Source organism: Ambystoma mexicanum, chromosome 12 (genome assembly GCF_040938575.1).
Source record: "Ambystoma mexicanum isolate Mex_15411 chromosome 12, UKY_AmexF1_1, whole genome shotgun sequence".
NCBI lineage: Eukaryota > Metazoa > Chordata > Amphibia > Caudata > Ambystomatidae > Ambystoma > Ambystoma mexicanum.
In genome coordinates, this window is record NC_090936.1 from 110677011 (window position 1) to 110697432 (window position 20422).

The 20422-nt window shown below is 44.6% G+C and overlaps 1 protein-coding gene across 1 annotated transcript in view; it reads right to left on the reverse strand.

The window, feature by feature from the left end:
* The window catches only part of FKBP4 (FKBP prolyl isomerase 4), a 770108-nt gene that overhangs the window by 615812 nt on the left and 133874 nt on the right, over positions 1-20422 (reverse strand). The window contains exon 2 of the mRNA XM_069628122.1: positions 267-411. Coding sequence (XP_069484223.1) covers positions 267-411 — 145 coding nt within the window. The remainder of the gene's footprint in view (positions 1-266; positions 412-20422) is intronic.

Genomic DNA, 20422 nt, shown 5'->3' on the forward strand with positions numbered 1-20422 from the left:
GTAAAGAAACATTATATTTAGAACATCCTCCTCATTATAGTTGTGCGATCACGTGTTGCAACACAGAATAGCTGCGGTTGTTTCAACATGTCAAAATGGAATAGAAAGCCAGTAAGAAAAAGTAGCTGCATGAACAAAGTCACTGACAACTACTTTTAAAAAAAAAACAAAGAAAAAAAAACAGTCAGGCCCTGTAGAGAACAAGCACCTTCGAAATGAAGGGTTGAATTCATTTTCCACAATTGCAAATCTAAGACAGGCATTACCTTTTCCTATGTCAAAGGAGAACTTGTCAGCACGGTTTCGACTGGAGTCAAACTGAGTGCCGTCCAGCAGCCACCCAGTATAATGGACACTGACTTTATCTCCAATCATTGGCGACTCCTCTCCAGAGCCTTCTTTCTTGATTTGCTACAACGAGAAAGAGTGATTAAAAAGCATGCCAAATAAAAACTACGTTCGAGATTGAAACATCTATACACACACCAAATTAAAGTTCTAAACAATTAAACGATACTCGTTCCTATTAGTATTTTAAAAATTAATATTTAATTTCTATCATACAAAACGCTTGCAGAGAAGTATCAGCACCATAAGTCAGTGCAGATAGACATGTAGCTGGCCTCACATTTTGCACTCAACATTGACTAGTGACGATAGACTCCTGGAAAGTAAGAGTGTGTAAGCATGCGGATAATTGAGCGGTGAGTGAATTTCTAGGGCGGTCTAGTTGCTTGCAAAATAAATTTTGGGCCCGGAGTTAAAAATCATCTCCTCCCCCGCCTTGGCTAATCCCACCCTCTGGTATGACTGCGGCCTGCAATGCAAGTGCAGAGTGGCTGAGTGCAAGTGGCGGACATCAGGCACTTCCTCTGACAAACGGGCCAGTAGACTGCTCCAAGGGCAATACAGACTCTCCATTCAGCTCCAAGAAGAGGGCTCACATCCAAGCCCACATCTCTGGCGAAATGTTCAAAATCTGCAACAAACTCACCAATCCTTCTACAGTCTCCACATCTCCTCTCCCATCCTTGACCCTCTGTATCTCACTGGCCTCCGAATTGCTTACCAAAACTCAGGATATTCTGTCCTCTCTCTCCTCAAACCCCGCCCCCTCCTCAAAACCCCCTCTTGCTTCCCTTGGCCCCCTACCCCCTTCCCTACTCTCTTTCTCGCCGATAGCACCAGATGAGGTCTCTCTACAAGTCCTCTCTATGAAAGTCTCCTCCTAACAGGTGCTCCCCTGCTCCTACAGAGCTATCAAGACAACATTGCCTCCCTTGGCTTATTTCTATAACCATTCCTTTGCCACTGGCTCCTTTTCTCTCCGCCTTAAGCACTCTTGTGCACCCGCTCCTAAAAAAGCCCTCTTCCGACCTCTCCTGCTCTGCTAATTACCACCCCTATCTCCATTACCCCCTTCCTGGACAAGCTACTGGAGAAGCTGACCACCTCCCAACTGGTCCAACACACTGAATCTGTTGGTTGTCCGCACAACCACCAGTATAGCTTCAGAGCAGTTAACTGCTCTACTGAGCACCCATGAAGACTTGCTCTCAAATCTTGACTCCAACTCTCCTTACGTTCTTATCCTCCTGGATCTTTCCTCTGCCTTCGACACAGTCAATCATGCCATTCTGACAAATTGGCTCCATGACACCCTTGCCATCACAGCCTGGCACTGGACTGGTTGACCTTCCTCTTCGATTAACCTTCTCAGGTTCAACTGAGCCCTTTTCTCTCCCCCATTACATGCTCTACCTGCGGTGTCGCTCAACGTTCTATCCTCTCGCCGTGGCTTTTTAACTTCTACCTTGCCCCTTTGGACCACTTGTTCTCTTCCTTCTCTCCTCACTGTGTTCTGCAGAGAACACTCAGATCTCCGTCAAGCTTCCCTCTTTCTCCTCTCTCAACCCTGGCTGACTGCTATTCAGTCATGGTGTGCTGCCAATGATTTCTTCCTTAATGCGAGCAAGACTGAGATCCTTCTCATTGAAGCGTCCTGCTCCCACCTTCCCTCACTCTGGCCGCCCTCCATGGGTCTCCTAACCTTACTCTCTTGTGAGGAAAAAACCTTAGAGTCATCTTTGATTCCCCTCTCTCCCCATATCTCAGGCCCTGCCAAGGCAGCCCACTACAAGCAGCTCCTCCTCAGAGGCCTTCTCGCTTTCCTCACCTTCACACAAACTCAATGTCTCCAGAGCTCTAGTCCTCTCTAGGCTGGACTACTGCAACCTCTTCCTCAATCTCCCTTCATTCTCCCTTTGCCCACTTAAACTAACACAGAACAGGACTGAGACATATCCTTGGCCTCAAGCCCAGGGACAACATTTCTCCAACCCCAATTGCTCTCCACTGACTCCCGGTTGCTGCTAGGATCAAATTCAAGACCCTCTGCATTATCCACAAGAATTTCTGGGGCATTGGACCCTGCTTTATCCAACCCTTCCCTAAATACCCCCTGCTAGAGCCCTTCAGTCCGTTGGCTCCAACTCTCTGTAAATCAAGACGCTTCAAGCAAAGAGTGGGGGTAGATCTCTCTCCTCCGCAGGAGCCTCCCTCTGGAATAGTCTACCTAACCTCCTCCCCCCAGCTCCTTAAATTCAAGAAACTCCTCAAGACGCTTCTCCTCCTCCTCCTCCTCCTCCTCCTCCTCCACTCCCCTGCCATCACCTTTCTGCCTCAGTGACTGGTGGCCTGGTTCCCTCAGTTCTACAGGCTCCAGCCCCCCCCCTTCCAAGTCTTCACTGCACTTATGTTGACCCTCACCTCTACAATAATTGGCACTTGCCCTCTGGCCTCCCCTTGGCACTTGCACCTTTCATCTTCCCCCTTGTCCCTTCCCACCTTTGCTTGTTTTTGCACATTCTGGCACCCCCCCCCCCAAACATACTTTTGCTGCACTTGCACAATCCGAATGTCGAGGCCTTGTAGGACCGTTATTGTATCTTTCTCCCTTGCCGCCATCCCCTCTTTTTTGTCTTGTGGCGCTTTGAAACACCATTTGTTGTATAGGTGCCTTAAAAATGACCAATAAAATAAAAATAATGTGCAAATTAAGTGTCCATCCATTAAATGGAACAAATAGAACATTTAATATAAAACAACAAGAGTTCATCATTGCTAGCCAATTCATTAGAATATGCATTGAAGTGCAAGGTTATCGACACCAAGACAGGTAGTAAAGCTGAAAGCCATTCCATATAGAACCATCCCTACCATATCACCCACCGCAAACAACCACGGATTGAGAAGAATTCTGCACACATCAATTACTGCGTCACAGTAGTGAAAAGATTTAAGAAGGCTGGTTCATTTTATGCCAAGTCTTTATTGATGGCCCTTTACGATAACGCGTGTTTCGGCATTCCTAGTGTGCCTTTTTCAAATCAGTGCAATAACTATGAGAAGTAGTATAATGAAAAAATAAAAATAAAATAAAAAAAGCAACATGTTTAGATCATATTTAACATCATATGGTCAAGTCATAGAACAAAGGAATTGTGAATAGGTATGTTCAAATCAAGGTAACCGAATTTAAAACATTCATTTTAACATGATATACATAATAAACATAATGCATACATTATAATAAATTCAACGTGTGGCCGTACGTAGGAGTACGAGTAGAATGAAAAAAAAATTGTCCACATACCATCAAGCCGTCGGGTAATTGCATTAGTGATATAGGGTAGAGTACCAAAGAGAGGGAGAGGGGGTAAGGAAGATGGGAGGGAGGTATCAATGGATTTAAAGAAGAAAAATGAAATATTGGGAAAAAAGAACATTATTTGAAAAACGAAATGAGTACATGTTCAGGCAATGTTATTTGTATCATTAGTCAATCAAAGAACAGATTAGGTTTTACCTATCTGTTGTATTCAGAGCTGCATAATATCGTAATGGCAGAATGAATCCCTTCAGACTCATGAGAAGTACGGGCGCTTCGAAAAACAGAGGGAAGAATGCATTGTCACTCACTATGTTATGACCAGACCAATACTATTATTCATATTCAAATAGTTTGTTGGCATCTGTCTTAGAGGATATTTAATCTAATATGTTGCCGGTATGTAGTAAAATGAAGTCTACATTCTTTAATTATAATCAGAGGTTTATAAAGTGATGCTGATATAACTCATGTGCACAATACACTTATTTGCAATGCGGTCTAATGGTATCCGTAATTGTTATGACTATCCATGTATTCAAAAGATCTATGGGCATTAAGTAAATTGCAATGTAAAAATCGTGCTGTTTTGAGAATGAGAGAGATCTTTCTCTTAAATATATGCGGTTTTTGCCAGCGTTGTTAATCTCCTGCTGGGCTTGCGCGTGCTGGGCGGATCAGTTGCTAATTGGTGAAACCTAGTGGGTGGACTTGGAGTCCCCCCCTAGGGCTTACCTGCAAACTTCAATACTGGTGCATCACGTGTCGGGTTCTAGCAAAATGGACCTCGATCCTAACTTGTATTTCTAATGTTGCTATGGTAGCGACTGAGTCCTACCTCTGTTTTTCGAGTGCTTTCGGCGATATTTTGGGAAAGTATTCTCTCAAAATATAGTCCGTGCATGTAATGGGAACGAGTGATTCCTAGAGTTCATGCTAATGTGCCAAGGGTTGTTAATCAAAGGGGTTTTATTATTCCTACGTCCAAACATTGTTTTACTGTAATAATCTATGATGTCTATGAAATGAGCTAAGTAAAAACGAAGTGTTCAGGAGCATGAGGGAGTCCCATTTATATCTAAGTGTGTGTCTCTAGCACGAAGAGTACACCACTGCTCCCAGTGTATTATGGGAGGTGTGGTTTGTGTGAGTATACCATGTTTTCAGGCATAGACTGTTGTACAGCATGTGGCATAATTCGGTGCTTCTCTGAAACTAAAAAAATCAGAGTGCTAATATCTTATTCCTTGTCCAAAAGCTATTGCTTTACCCATCTATTGGTAAAAGGAAAGAAGAGCGCATTCGTGGCAGGATTTGGTACTTTTCTAAGTACACCCACCGAGTACATATACCGTATTGTTTTACAGGAATTTATTGCTTTACATATATATATTTCAAAGGATATGGTCGCATTGATGTAGGGATTGCCAGTACTCCGAAGGTCATGTCAGTTGTGCATAGTTATTGACAGAGTATTCCACTACTCCCAGTGTATTGTGGGAAATGTGTTTTTTTTGTCACAGTGTGAGAAAAAAAGTCATATTCTGATTAATCCTACATATCATAAAAAGCAAGACATCTCATGGTCAGTGTTTAAACCAATTTCCACACATCTGAAAAAGTTACAGTTTAGCCTCCTCCTGGCGTAACCGTAGTTCCCAATTTCCACCTCTACGCCCCAGGGCAACTCTTTTAAGGCCAATAAATTTGATATGTTTATTGTCCATCTGATGAAGGCGTTGCCAGTGTTCTGCTAGAGGCAGGTTTTTATCCTGACTTCCAATCACTGCTAGATGCTCTCTAATCCTGAAGCAGAGTTCCCAGATTGTACTGCCGATGTAGATCTCACTGCAAGTGCATATAATAGCATATATGACATACTTTGTTCTACAATTAATTTGTTCTCGTATTTTGATTTGAATCCCGTAGTGTCTTTGAAAGTCTCTGTCATGGTTGTTGCATGTTCACACATGGAGCAGGTAGCACATTTTCTAAAACCTGGCCTAGATTCTTGGAGCCAGGTCTCAGTTGTCTCCTTATTGTCGTCGGGTAGTAGTGAAGGACTGAGGCTCATTTTTAAAGTTCTGGCTCGTCTGTAGACTAGAGATGGGCGGTCATGGATAAGAGCTCCTATATGGGGGTCTAACTTGAGTAAATGCCAGTGTTTTCTGAGGGTTTTCTTGATCAGATGTTTATCTGCACAGTACGTAGTGATAAATTGTACCTTGTTCTCCTGGTTCTGAAGTCCACCCACTAGGTTTCACCAGTTAGCAACTGATCCGCACAGCACGCGGACGCCCAGCAGGAGATTATTAACACTGGCAAAAACCGCATATGTGTAAGAGAAAGATCTCGCTCATTCTCAAAACAGCATGATTGTTATATTGCAATTTACGTAATGCCCATAGATCTTTTGAATACATGGATAATCATAACAATTACGGATACCATTAGACCGCATTGCAAATAGGTGTATTGTGCACACAAGTCATATCGGCATCACTTTAGAAACCTGTGATTATAGTTAATGAATGAAGTAGACTTCATTTTACTACATACCGGCAACATATTAGATTAAATATCCTCTAAGACAGATGCCAACAAACTATTTGAATATGAATAATAGTATTGGTCTGGTCATAACATAGCCAGTGACAATCTATTCTTCCCTCTGTTTTTCGAAGCGCCCGTATTTCTCATGAGTCTGAAGGGACTCATTCTGCCATTACAATATTATGCAGCTCTAAATACAACAGATAGGTAATCCTAATCTGTTCATTGATTAACTAATGATACAAATAACCTTGCCTGAGCATGTACTGATTTCGTTTTTCAAGTAATTTTCTTTTTCCCAATATTTCATTTTTCTTCTTCAAATCCATCAATACCTCCCTCCCGCACCCTCACATCCTACTCTCCCCCCCTCTCTTTGGTACTCTACCCTATATCACTAATGCAATCACCCGACGGCTTGTTGGTATGTGGACAATTTAATTTTTTCACTCTACTCCTATGTACGGTCACACCTCTTTATGCAATGTTGAATTTATTATAATGTATGCATTATGTTTATTATTTGTATCATGTTAAAATGAAGGTTTTAAATTCAGTTACCTTGATTTGAACATACCTATTCACAATTCCTTTGTTCTACGACTTGACCATATGATGTTAAATGTGATCTAAACATGTTGCTTATTTTTATTTTTCATTTTTTTATTTTTTTCATTAAACTACTTCTCATAGTTATTGCCCAGATTTGAGAAAGGCACAATAGGAATGCCGAAACACGTGTTATCCTAAAGGGCCATCAATAAAGACTTAGCACAAAATGAACAAGCCTTAAATCTATTCATTACTGTGGCGCTGTAATTGATGTGTGCAGAATTCTTCTTAATTCTGACAAACTGAGCAGGGGAACTCCGTCTCCGTTCCCTGCACGCACCATTGCGACACTACTAAAACCTGTACTTATGAGTCGCGGAGGTCAAAAAGTGATCTTGCTGGAAAAGTTCCCCGTTGTTTCTTTCTCAAACCACGGATTGACCATGCAATCCCAAGATATCAAATACGTGATCAGAGGGGCAAACGATCAGAAGGAAATTGTATTAGTCCAGATGTCAGTGCCAAACTGACTACATCAAAGTGATAAAACTACCATCACTTAGAATTTGTTGCAGAACACTTTTTGCAGCAAACTATTTGAAAAATTCTATTGGATTCATATTTCCATTAAGTGTTTCCAAAAGCTGCATCCCGGCAAAAGCCATCGGAAAAGGCCTCTGCCGCTCTGCTGCGAGAGCACCCTCTCGCGCCGCCTGGATTCTTGGGGGCACAGCAGAAAGCTGCATCAGTTTCCTCCGGGACCCCCGCCGCCATTGTGAAACACTCATCCCTAATGGAACCGAAGCCCCAGGTCGCCACAGCAACATACAACAAATCAGCAGCTGAGCTGATATCAGCTGATACGTCCTCTGCGCCTGCCAGCCCCTCCTCTACCGCTTTAAAGGGAGAGGAGGCCGAGCGCCAGGCAAAGCCACATCCTGGCAAAGGCCATCAGAAAAGGCCTCTGCCGCTCTCCGCAGCTCTCAGCTGCTCGAGGTTGCCGGATGACAGCACTCACTCTCTACAACAAGGTAAGAGTCGTGCTAGCCACTGCTCACCCTCTACCACACTACTATCACTCGTCTGCAGGAACGAACACCTATGCTCACGCCTCGTGCTAGACTGGCTCGCCTCGGTCACCCCTAACTGTGCTCTTAGAAACTGCCGCTTAGGGACGAGAACCCTGCAGCTCTCCACACACCAAGCACCTCCGGGCTACCTCTCCCACTCTAGGTGACCAAGCGCCACCAGTCCATCTATACACACCCTCTGGCCAAGCCTACCAGCGTACTCAAGGCGATTGCTGCCTGCCACAAGCACTCATACTCTACCTTCCCACATTATCAAGGCTCCTCCCTTGCCAGCAAGGAAACAGACAAACGTGAACACTCAGGCCTCTGACCAACAGGTCATGCTTGTTGCACCTCCTCCAGTGCTGCCTATTGCGATGCCTAGGACTGTATCTATGCCTGTAATCATGCCTGCTGCACCTCCACCAGTGCGACTTACTGTCAGGCCTAATACCCAATTTATGCCCCCTAGCTGAGACATCCCACTTAAATGTGCTCTAGTCAATGTACGCTCCCTGCCAGCTCACGCACTGGATGTACATGATCTCATCACCCAAGACAATCTTGATCTGCTCTTTCTTTCAGAGACCTGGCTTAAAGAATCCTCTGGCCCATCCCTATCCCTTGCCATCCCCTCCGGCGACACCACCTTCAGACAAGACCGGCCAGGCCAAGGGGTAGCTGTTATCGCTAAGCAAACGCTTGCCCTCAGACAGAGTGAAGGTGAGCTGGGTCACTACTTCTGCCTCAAACTACAGCTCACGCCCAACTGCACCATCACTTTCCATGTCGTCTATCGCCCACCAGGCCTGATTTCAGACTTCCACGACTCCATTACCCATGCATTCTCTGACAACCTCAAAAACTTGTCACAAATTCTGCTCGTAGGCGACCTCAATCTTGGTTTAAATGACCCTAAAGATGCCAACGCCATGGCCCTACAAAAAGCTCTATCCACCCTTGGGTTCTCCCATGCCATTTCGCAGCCCACACACGCCAAAGGTCGCACCCTTTACTGGGTGTCACACCACAAATGCTCACTTTTGATCTCTGATGTTTCACCTATCCCGTGGTCGGATCACCACTGCATTAAATTCGACCTCTAATCCAAGGGGCCTCCTAGCCCAACCATCCCACTCCCAGCTGCTCTCACGAGAAATGGGCGTAAACTCACTATGGAAAACATCGCCCCTTACCTCGCGGTACCCGCTCTTAAACACCCGTTCTTGAATGACCCGGAAGCCCTAGAATCCACTTTCAATCAGGTCATCACCCTAGCAGTGGACAAAGTAACCCCGCTCACCCTCAAAAAGGCGAAGAAAGTTAAGCATTCTAATGCCTGGTTCACCAAGGAGCTTTTAAGGCTTTGCTCCAAAAAAAAAGGGCTGCACAGGCTAATTGGAAAAACCTCTCAAATGACACCACTAAAGCTGCTTTCAATGCTGTCTCCAAAGACTACAAAAGGGCCATCATTCAGGCCAAAGCCTCCTCCTAGAACACCAGGATTGAAAGCGCCAAATCAGGAACGAGGGAAATATTTGCTATCTTCTGAGAGCTTGAGTCTCCCGCTCCACCCCCTCTGACCAACCTGAAAGATGACACCTGGTGCAATAAAGTCAAACTGCCATGCTAAACAAATTGGAAACCCTACACCAAAATCCCAGCACACCAAAAGGCCCTCTCCAACCTTCTTGACAACTCTAACAGCACCGCCAGGGTGGAAGCAGCCTCTAGCCTCGCGCCTGTGTTCGACTTCAAAGACATGAGTGAACTCGAAGTCACTGCCCTCCTTAACTCCATTAAACCCTCCAACTGCAAAGGAGACGCCTGCCCAGCTCAGGTCATTAAGGACTGTGCCTCCCCTTTGGTCCCACTCATCACTGCCTTCATTAACTCCTCATTCCAGGCTGGATATGTTCCAACTGGACTCAAAGAAGCCTGGGTTAGACCACTCGTGAAAAAACCCTCTCGCGACCTATCAATCCCAGGGAATTACAGGCCCATCACCACGGTGCCTTGCCTGTAAAAATTCTGGATAAAGCAGCTTACCTGCAAGTCCAAAAATGTATCGATGACAATCATCTTTTAGGTCTACGGCAGTCCGGCTTCCGGCGTAGGCACGGCACGGGAACAGCTCTGCTTGACCTAAAAAAAATCAAATGGACGACCTAAGATGCGGGCAAACCTGCGCTGCTTCTACTCCGACCTCTCCACTGCTTTTGATCTGGTGGATCACAAGACCCTCTGCCATCACCTTTCCACTGCAGCCAATTTCACCCCGAGGGCTTGTGCTTGGATAACTTCCTTCCTGCAGGATAGAGTCATGAAGGTTTTCTCGGAATCCTCATGCGCTAACCCCAGCCTCGGTCCCACAGGGATCATGCATAGCTCCTACACTTCATAATATATTCACTAGGCCCCTATTCAAAATTCTTGATGCACTGGGCATCTCATACACCAATTATGCTGATGACACCCAAGTGCCAACCTCCCTCTCTGGCGATTATATATCTGACATCAAAACCCTCAATGCCATTTATTCCAAAATCCAATCTTGGCTGGCAAAAAACTGGCTATGCCTCAACAGCAAGAAAACCGAACTCCTGTTGATTGGGGGGCCCCCCTCCATCCTGGGGAAAGTAGATGAACAATACCGCTCCTTTACAGTTGATAACATCCCTATCGCTGTCTCCAAAGTCATTAAGACGCTGGGCGTATACATTGAACCTGACCTATCCATGAATAGACAGGTTAACCCAATTGCTTCCTCCGCAGCGTACCACTCCAAACTCCTCAATGCAGCCAGACCTTATCTCTCCCAAGCTAACTGCCTCACCATAGCTAGGGCAATAATTGGGTCATGGCTGGACTACTGCAATGCCCTCCTTGTAGGCACCTCCCAAAAAAACCTGGTCAAACTACAACTAGCGCAGAATAATGCCATCAGTGCTGCAACAGGCATCTCAAGACGTGACCACATCTCTGGAGGTCAGGAGGAAGGTCCACTGGCTCCCCGTCCAGGAGAGAATTCCCTTCAAAACACTTGCCCTGGCGCACAAGTGTCTGCACGGTCGTGCTCCACCTTACCTAGCTCAATGGATTAGCCTTCACACTCCCATCAGGCTCCTCCACAGCGGCATATAGTAACAATCACTGTACCCTCTACCCGCAGAGTGAGAGCGGGCGGTACAAGCTTCCCCAACATGGCGGCCACGTTGTGGAACTCCCTCCCCCCCCCCCCTTCCATTAGGGGGATTGATTCCCACGCATCCTTCAGGAAGGCCATCAAAACTAGACTCTTTGTATGGTCTGATGTGTACTGCAACATGTTTTGGCACAGAAGCATAGTACATTATCAAATGTCATGAAAATGTCCACTGTTAACCGCAACTAGTTTCCGTTTCAAGTATTTTCTGGGGCTGCATTCATGTAACCCTGAATCAAGCCTTCCTAAGCCTTCTCATAGCGCCTCGATGCCTGCAGTGCGCTCTACAAATACAGAAATAAAAATAAATGAGCTTTTCAGTTCATAGCAGTAAGCTTTTTGGCCTGAATGAGGCCATAGGTAATCCAGATGTGGACCTGTTGCCTAGAGAGGCACAGGTTCACCTCACTGATGAGGCCGAAACATGTCCAAGGTTGCTGTTGGTACTCAGAAGAGAATTGCCTAGCTTTTTGGTGCTTGACTGCCTAGGTGGGTGGGATCAGTTTGAAATGCAAATGGGTATTTCTTCTCTGAACAGTACAGCAAGTTAAAACGTGGTTGTAGACCCTCCGGAGTGGAAATCTACTCAGAGAATAGGTTATTTGGCCATGATTGTTTTCAGAGGGGCTCTCAGATTTTATAAACTAGTTCAATAAAGGTTTACCTTTGCTGTTTTTAGGCAGCAGTTCCAAAAGAGTCATTTTTAAGTTTCCCAGTTCATCTACTGTCTGTCACCAAATACTTTTTCATATTAATACCCCAATATATAGAGGCAAGTGCTAACTCCACCACACAGAGTCCCACACCGCAGACATGCCTCTAACCATGTGATTTATTTTATCGAGAACATGCAGGGGTTAAACAATGAAGCGCTCCCTCTCCCCGTTTCCCCCTCAACTTGCAAACCGCTCTAGAAGTTTTAAAGCTACACGCATTGTACAGTCATAATGTGCCAGTTTTCTAGATCTACACAGTTTACTACCAGAATTACAGTATGCACCCGAGAGGTGTCTAGCCTGACTGCAAAAGTGATAGCACACCAAGAAAGTATTTATATTTCAGCAGGCCTCACTAAAACACAGAGATAATGGAGCATCCAGGAGACTTACAAATGATATATGTATATGAGTGGCTTTATTCTTAATAGTATTTACATAGAATATATAGATCTAAAAGGGGATATGAACGGAGCGGCAGGGTCGAGTCCTTCAGCTACTCCAACTGCCAGCTCCTCTGCCCACTCCATTCCATCCCTGCATTCTCATTCTGCTTCTGGATTCTCCATTGGATGCATCTTACAATACTACACGTCCATCTTCTTCCACAAGATGATCTTGAAGAATGTACCACACTCTGTATGTATTGAATTAGATTATCAGAAAAAACAGACTCCCAATATTCTCATTCTCATACACTATGTTGTTCACTATTACCACCATTTGACATCACCATTACTCGACCATTGTTCCATACTCTCCCATCAATCGTTCTCACAGCATGTTTGAAAACTTCACTCACTTTAATGGGATTAGACCAATTACTCGCTTTCTTCCTCAAGATCTCTGGTAGCTTAATTCTCTCATAACATCCTATATATGGATCCTTATAAACTCTAAATCTCCCGTTATCACATGCCTTGGTATTACTCTGCTTCTGTCTGATTTTATTTTCTACATCCTCAGTCGACACTTCCATGCCTAACACATCAGTCATACACCCTGGACATAACTTGGTGGTTGCTTTCCTGCCTCTACTTAATTCAAAGGGTCTCACTCCAGCTGTGCTATGTGGAGTGAACCTATGTGCTATACCGTCATTCTAACAACTTCCTTCCAATTCTTTCCATTCCGTTATATCTTTCCACAACACCATTGGTTTGGGGGTGATAAATTGCACTAGTTATATGAGTGATGGACTTTCCCTTTAAATATTCTTTCATTTCCTTGGAAACAAATTGGGGACCATTATCAGATAATATTGTTTCAGGATAGCCTTCATGGCCACATATTTCTTCTAGAAAATTAATTATACTTTTGGTTGTGACATTTGACAACATCTTCACCTCTGCCCAACCGGTCAGCATATCAATGACAACCACACCAAATTTCTGATACCCATCACTCCACACAGAACCTATCACATCTATACCTATTTTTATCTATGGTCTATCCGGTATGTCGGTCATAACCATTGGGTAACTTTCACTCACACAACTTTTGTCAGAATTATTGCAAAGGATACATTTTCCGACACTCCTTTCAACTTGTGCATCACATCCTGGCCACCAGTATGTATTTCTTATTCTGTTCTTCGTTTTGGATATTCCTTGGTGACCTTCATGTCCCAGTTCTATTAGTCTTTCTCCAATTCCTTCCAGTGGAATTAATCTGTCTCCTCTAACAGATATTCATTTTGGCAATTCAATTCATCTCAGATACTCCAGAATCCTTCTACTCCTGCTTCTTGAACTTTATTCTTGGGAACTATTCTTTTGATGATATTTTCCATCACAAACTTTAATTTTGTATCTTTACTCATCTCTAGCAACCATTCATCTTTGGATATAGCTGTATCTTGAAGCAAGCAAATCATTTCCTGTTGCTCTTCTACCCCTTCACCCTCTTCATGAAAATGTGTTAATCTGGATAGGCAATCTGCGGCATAATTCCTTACTCCAGGAATGTATTTTATCACTATATCAAATTCTTGCATCCTGAAAACCCATCGTCTCATCCTTCCTGAAACTTTATCCAGACCTTTAGTCAAACACTTCAACAAGTGGTTTGTGGTCAGTGTTTACTTCCAAGCCTGTGCCCCATACAAAACTTCTGAATTTATTAACTGCCCACATGACAGCTGATTCCTTTTCTATAGTTGCATATGTTTTCTCTGCTCCCTTCAATAATCTCGAAGCAAACAATTGTTTTCTCCTTTTCTTCACTCACTTGTGTTAGTACTGCTCCCAGCCCAACATTACTAGCATCTGTTGTGATTATTGTGCGATGACCTTGAATATATTTTTTTAGGGCTGGTGCTGTTCCCAAAAAATTTTTTATATACTGAAATTCTCTTTCGCATTCTTCATCCCATTCGAACCTTTTGTTATTCTTTGCGAGTTCTCTCAATACAGCTGTGTGGTCAGCAAATTTTCTTACATACGTTGAGTAGTATTCGGCCATGCCTAAGAATGCTCTTAGCCATTCCCATCGCTGATACCAATTCTGGTCTGGGTGCAATTCCTTCTTTTGAAATAACATGACCCAGATATTCTATTTCTTTTCGATTAATCTTTGATTTTTCCTTGCTCAGAGTCATTCCTACTTTGTATAATTGTCTCAAAACTTTCTCCAGTCTTCTATCATGTTCTTGTTGATTATCTGCATATATGAGAATATCATCCTGAAAAAAATATTACTCCATTATCAAATATGTGATGCATAATTTTTTTAAATACTGAGGCTGCTGAAATGAGACCAAACGGCATCCTCCAGTATTGATATAATCCCTCAGGAGTGATGCAAGCAGTTAAATGCCTCGATTCTTTATGCAATAGAACCTGATGGTATGCAGACGTAAGATCTAACGTCAGAAATACTTTAGCTGATCCCATTGTTCATAATAGTTCTTGGATATTCGGCAATGGGTGTCTTTCTGGAATCATGCATTTGTTCATCTCCCTCAGATCAATGCTCACACTGAGAAAAAGCTGAAGCTCAGTAAAAGTCCATTACTAGCGGTGACACCCATTCCGCTGCATCAATTTTCTCAATTATTCCTTGTTCTTCTAACTTTAATTCATTCTTCTCTCATTGCTAGCAGGACACTCCTCAATTTTTGGGCAACCGGTTTGTACTTTTCGAGTTGTATGCGGTGTGTGATACCCTTCACACATCCGCTCTCATCTCTGAAAACTTCATATTTTATCTTTTCTGTACTCATTTGTTGATTCCACAACGTATACAGATTCTTCAGCACTGGCATCTAAATCGTACCTTGAGCCATGCGCGATGTGTCCAACTGAGTAAAGGTGATGCACCTCTTTTTGATACGTACACTTTTCCAGTAGTCATTCTATCTTTGAAAGACAAGGTTGCTTTGAAACATGCTATGATTTCTATCTTCACTCCTCCATAGGCACTTGGATTGATATCAGGTTTATTTAACCATTTCGGACCAATCTTTTTCCATATTGTTTCTGGCAACAACGTATATTTTGCTCCAGAATCTGTATTCATTCTGATTGGGTTTCCATTTATCTTTATGATAGTCTTTGGACTCACTGATTCTACTTCGCTATTATCATCGCAGATGGCAAATACGCACTCTTCATTTTCTCCTTCATTACCAATCCAAGTTGCCTTTGTCATTGGCGATCTGCACAACCACATCAAATGGGGGGACATCTGCCAGCCACAGTCTCTAATTTTGGCACTACTACATTAGAGCATAAATTGATCCCTCAATCTTTCTTCTAATTGGTGTCCAAATTTACAGTTCTTTGCTAGCTTCCTTAGAACTTATGAATTGTTCAATGCCTTCACCAGCTTCCTGTGACCTTTTGCCAAATTTGTATCTTTCCAGTACCATGCTTAATTTTTTCATAGTGTTTGTTCAGTTTTGCAGTACACTTTTCATACTCGTTCATATCCCCATCATCCGGCAAATCTGGTAGATCTTCGTATTCCTCCTGGCCTGCTGGACCTAAACAATGCAATAGTAATGACTTTATTCTTTCTACGCTGTAGTTTGTGCCACAAACTACAGTAGCATAATGCTCAAAGGATTTCAACCATCTTTGCCAAGGCAAAGTTGGTTCAAAAGCTTCCGGTAAAAACATGGCAGGTGGCGGAACACCATGCATCGACATGTTTGCGGTACTGATGTGATCCCCTGCTCCACACAAATCAGTGTTTTCAGTTGCTATTTGACCCGACTTGTTTGTATTATAATTCACTTTCTGTAAACATTACTATATCCAATATATTATTGTCACTGATGCATGTGGTTCCTTATGATTGTAATTTCCTCTTTTTTATTGTACTGTGAGGAGTAGGAGATTATTATAGGTAATCTTTATTATTATTCCCCTTTTTTTCTTTTCACGCTGCGTGTGCATGGACACGCGATTCTAATTTGGACGCGTTTACTGCGACGAGTGGGAGTAAGTCTCACTCGTTCGCCGCTTACTTCAGTGTCTTCACATGTGGTTTGTAAATAGAATGTGGGGGTGAATAAATTACTGGAAGTTCAATGTTCTCTCCATATGAAGTGCTTTGTGTATCGCGCGTAGGGTTTAAACGTTTCCGGCCACTTGATACGTACCATTCAGTAGTTCTAGCAATGCCAAGCAAAATGGCTGCATGCAACCAACGTACGTGACGTCGTAGTGGGTCATTTACTCTGAAGCGGCTTGCTACGATATTTCGTATGATGCGGTCGTTTGATTTACAAGCTGCTGCGTTCGTAAGTACAGTTTAAACAATATGACAATGTATTACTTACCGTAAAAGCATTTCTGATGGTTGCATCTGCTTAGATTCACATGCTGTGCATAGTCCGAGATCCAGTGGTCACTGCGGAGTATTGCATTTTGTTTTTCGTAGTCGAAAAGGGGACGTCGACAAGGCGTGTCTGTAACACTATCCCTATAGTGACATGCAGTGTACCCACAATCCCTCACACGTCGAGGTCCCTCTGTTTGTATTTTTTCTGCCCTGATGGAGCCTAGACGTGAGCGAGTACAGAAAAGAGATATAGAAGAAAGTCTATGTTCCTTCCATCCGAGCGGGGAGGAAGGGTGGGCGCACGTGAATCTAAGCAGACAACCATCAGAAATGCTTTTACAGTAAGTAATGCATTGTCTTCTGATGTTTGTTAATCTGCTTAGAAACACATGCTGTGCATAGACTAGCGAGCAGTACCCAGAGTTGGAGGTGGGTTTGCCAGAAGGAACAGTGGAGAAAAAGTGTCTTAATACTGCTTGTCCCACCTGGGAATCAGATCTAGAGTGGGCATCTAGACAGTAGTGTGTTTGTAAAGGTGTGAACAGAACTCCAGGTTGCCACTTTGCCAATGGACTCAAGAGGGACAATTGCAATGAAAGCTATGGAAGCCCCGGTGCCTCGAGTGGAGTGTGCTCTTGGCTTGAAGGGTAGTTCTCTCTTAGCAAGAGAGAAACAGAGTGATGCATTGTACAATCCATCTAGAAATAGTGGATTTCGAAACTGCATCTCCTTCTCTTCCTGCTGCCACCGAGACAAAGAACTGATTAGTCTTTCTCAGTGGTCTAGTTCTTTCCATATAAAACATCACTGCTCTGCGAACATCCAGTGTATGCAGGCTCTTCTCACCTAAGTTTGAAAGATTTTGAAAGAACGTTGGTAGTTCTATTGACTGGTTGACATGAAATTTAGAGATACATTTTGGTGCAAACCTAGGATGTGTGCGTAGAACCACCTTATCCTTGTGAACTGTAACAAAGGGGTCTAGTACAGAGAGCGCTTGTAGTTCACTTACTCTCCTAATGGAGGCGATAGCTATTAGAAAAGCATTCTTAAGAGTGAGGTCTTTAAGTGCTGCTTTGTGCATGGGTTCAAAGGGAGACCCCATGAGCCTGGTTAGTACCACATTTAGGTCCCATCCGGGAGCGGGGTTAGCTATGGGAGGGTGGATCCTCTTCACTCCTTCCATGAAGGCTTTAATAACTGGGACTTTCCACCATGACACTTTAAGTTGGGAAGTGGTGTATGCGGAAAGTGCAGCTAAATGAACTTTAGAGTTAAACACCAAGCCTGAGTCTAGTAGGAGAGTCAGGTACAGAACAATTTGTGTGGGAGATCAGTCAACTGGGTTGATGCTCCTTCCCCTACACCAGATGACGAATCTTTTCCATTTGCTAAAATAACAGTGACGAGTGGTAGGCTTTCTAGCCTCCCTGAGAATGTCCATGCATCTCTGCGGGAGTTGTAAATGTCCAAATTCTATGATCTCAGCAGCCAGGCTGCGAAGTTCATGGTCTGAGGGCATGGATGTAGTGTCCTGGCCTTGTCCTGTGACAGCTTGTTGTACGGGCAGGGAAGTTTCACTGGAGGAGATAGGGACATCTCCATCAAGTGAGCAAACCAAGGTTGTCTGTCCCACATAGGGGTCACCAGTATGTTAACTTGTTCCTGGTGCATCTTGTGCACTATCTTGTTGAGAAGGGGAGTCGGGAGGGAAAGCGTAAACAAATTTCCCTGACCATGGTGTCGGAGGGAAATTCTCCCGGGGTCGGCTGGGCCGTCCGCGGACCTCCGGGCAGGGAGGCCCCAACTCCTCCCGTGTATCCCAAAAATGAGTATGAGGCACACGCAAGAAGCAAGGTGATTCTGCTGTTTATTAAACAAAACGGCAGGGATGGGTCAAGGATTGTATGCGTCCGTCCTGACACACTCTCCATTCGTGGGGCTCGCAGGCCCTTTTTACCTCAGTATGACACGCTACTTGCGTCACCTGGGAAAGTTAGCAAAAAACCTATCGCCACTCTGGATTGGTTCCTCGAGTGGTAGGGTTAGTATAGCATACGTATAGAGAACGTTGTTAGTGGTTGAGGGTCAGTCAGGTGGTATACTTGGGTTGTCCCTTCAATAAGATACATGAAAATTGTTACATGAAGACCCCTGAGGATTGGCTAATGTTAATGGCGTCAGTGATAAGAGCCCCATGTTCTGATTGGTCCACTCGCGAGCCCCCCAGTCTGGGACCATCGCTGTTCCCGGCTCGCGGTGCACCTGTCATTTGCAACAATGTATAACTATGGGTATGTGCAGACAATGCGAGGATTTGTTCATATGCTGGAGGGCAGACTACTCCCACCGCCGCAGATGTCCATTGAGTCGCTTAATTGTTGCTGCCTGTGTCTCAAAACGTGGGATCCAGGCGCCTCCCTCCTCCTGGGCCTGGCACCCTGTCAGGTTTGGCTTGGTCACGTGAGGAGAGACCGTGGTTGAGGCAGAATTCTGCACATTTAATATTGCATTTTCCACTGTGTGCCTGGCTTAGTTTGCAGGTGTGACCTTGGCTTCGGCTTGTGGCATGCGAGTTTGCAACATTGTGCCCTTGACTGTCTGCTCTCGCCGGGCTCATTCTGCAGGGTCAGCAATTGTACTCTTGCTCGTTCAGTGTTCATGGAGGCTCTTGCTTGCGGCCTACTTGGGCCTGGTGCATAGGTGGGGATGTTTGATGCACGGCGCTTTAGGTTATGGTATCATAGTGCTTTATCCCCAGTATCATGTCTTATATTTCTCATTGCAATGCATGGGGTAGGAGAAGCGTCAGCAAGCATTTTAGATGAGTTCGTTGTGCGTCTTGCGTTTCTGCATTTTTGAAAAACCTATGTGAAAAATAATAAAGATGCGCGTCAGTGGGTGTGTCCGTCACAGCACTGAATATGTTCTTCGTGTGGATTGGTGTGAGAGTGTCCAGTGTGCATGTTTGCACGGGTGTGCTGACCGTTGGCTAGGTCGTCATGGCATCTCTAACGATGTGTTCATTTACTGTTGAATGGTTCAGTCGAGTTCATCCATGCCGCAGGTGTCGGCATGGGCAGGGCAGGCTGGTGGGCACATCCGTATGTTCCTGTACCAGGGTATTTGGTCGAATGGTAGATGGGCAAACTCCTCTCGTGGCGGGTGTCTGGGCCGCGATCCTCTAGGCAAGGGGTGTGAGGGGATTGGTGGGAGCCTTTTGTTCCATTCTCCCACTTCAATGGTATCGACAGACCGTTCCCCCTGGATTGGTTCTGGGGGTACCTGGAGGCGTAATCTTGGCATTGTGAGTTCTCCAGAGTTTCGAACAGAACTATTTCTGGTAATCCCCATTGTGTGAAGACGTCGAAGACGATGTCTTCGTGTAACCGCCATTCATACTCTGAGGGCAGAGGGAAGTCTCTGCTGAGTTCGTCTGCTAGCAGATCGAGTTCCCCTGGTACATGTTGCGACAGTAGGAACATGTGTTTGACAGCCCACTTCCAGATGTTCTGTGACAGCTTGGACAGTCCTGGAGAGTGAGTGCCCCCCCCCTGCTTGTTGAGGTAGTACATGGCTGTGGTGCTGTCTGTGAGGACCATCACTGTCTTCCCCTTAGGTGTGCCTGAAAGGCTTTCAGTGCCTTGAACACAGCTAGTAGCTCCAGTAAGTTTATGTGCTTGGATGCTACGCTCGGAGTCCAGACTCCGTGAGAAGTCTGATGGGATAGGTCAGCCCCACCATCCTGTGAGGGAATCGTCTGTGGTTAGAGTGGCTTCCACTGCGGGGGTGGCGAATGGTTTCCCTATTACCAGGTTTTCCTTCGACCACCACCGTAGCGAGAGAACCAAGGCCTGCGAGACCACCA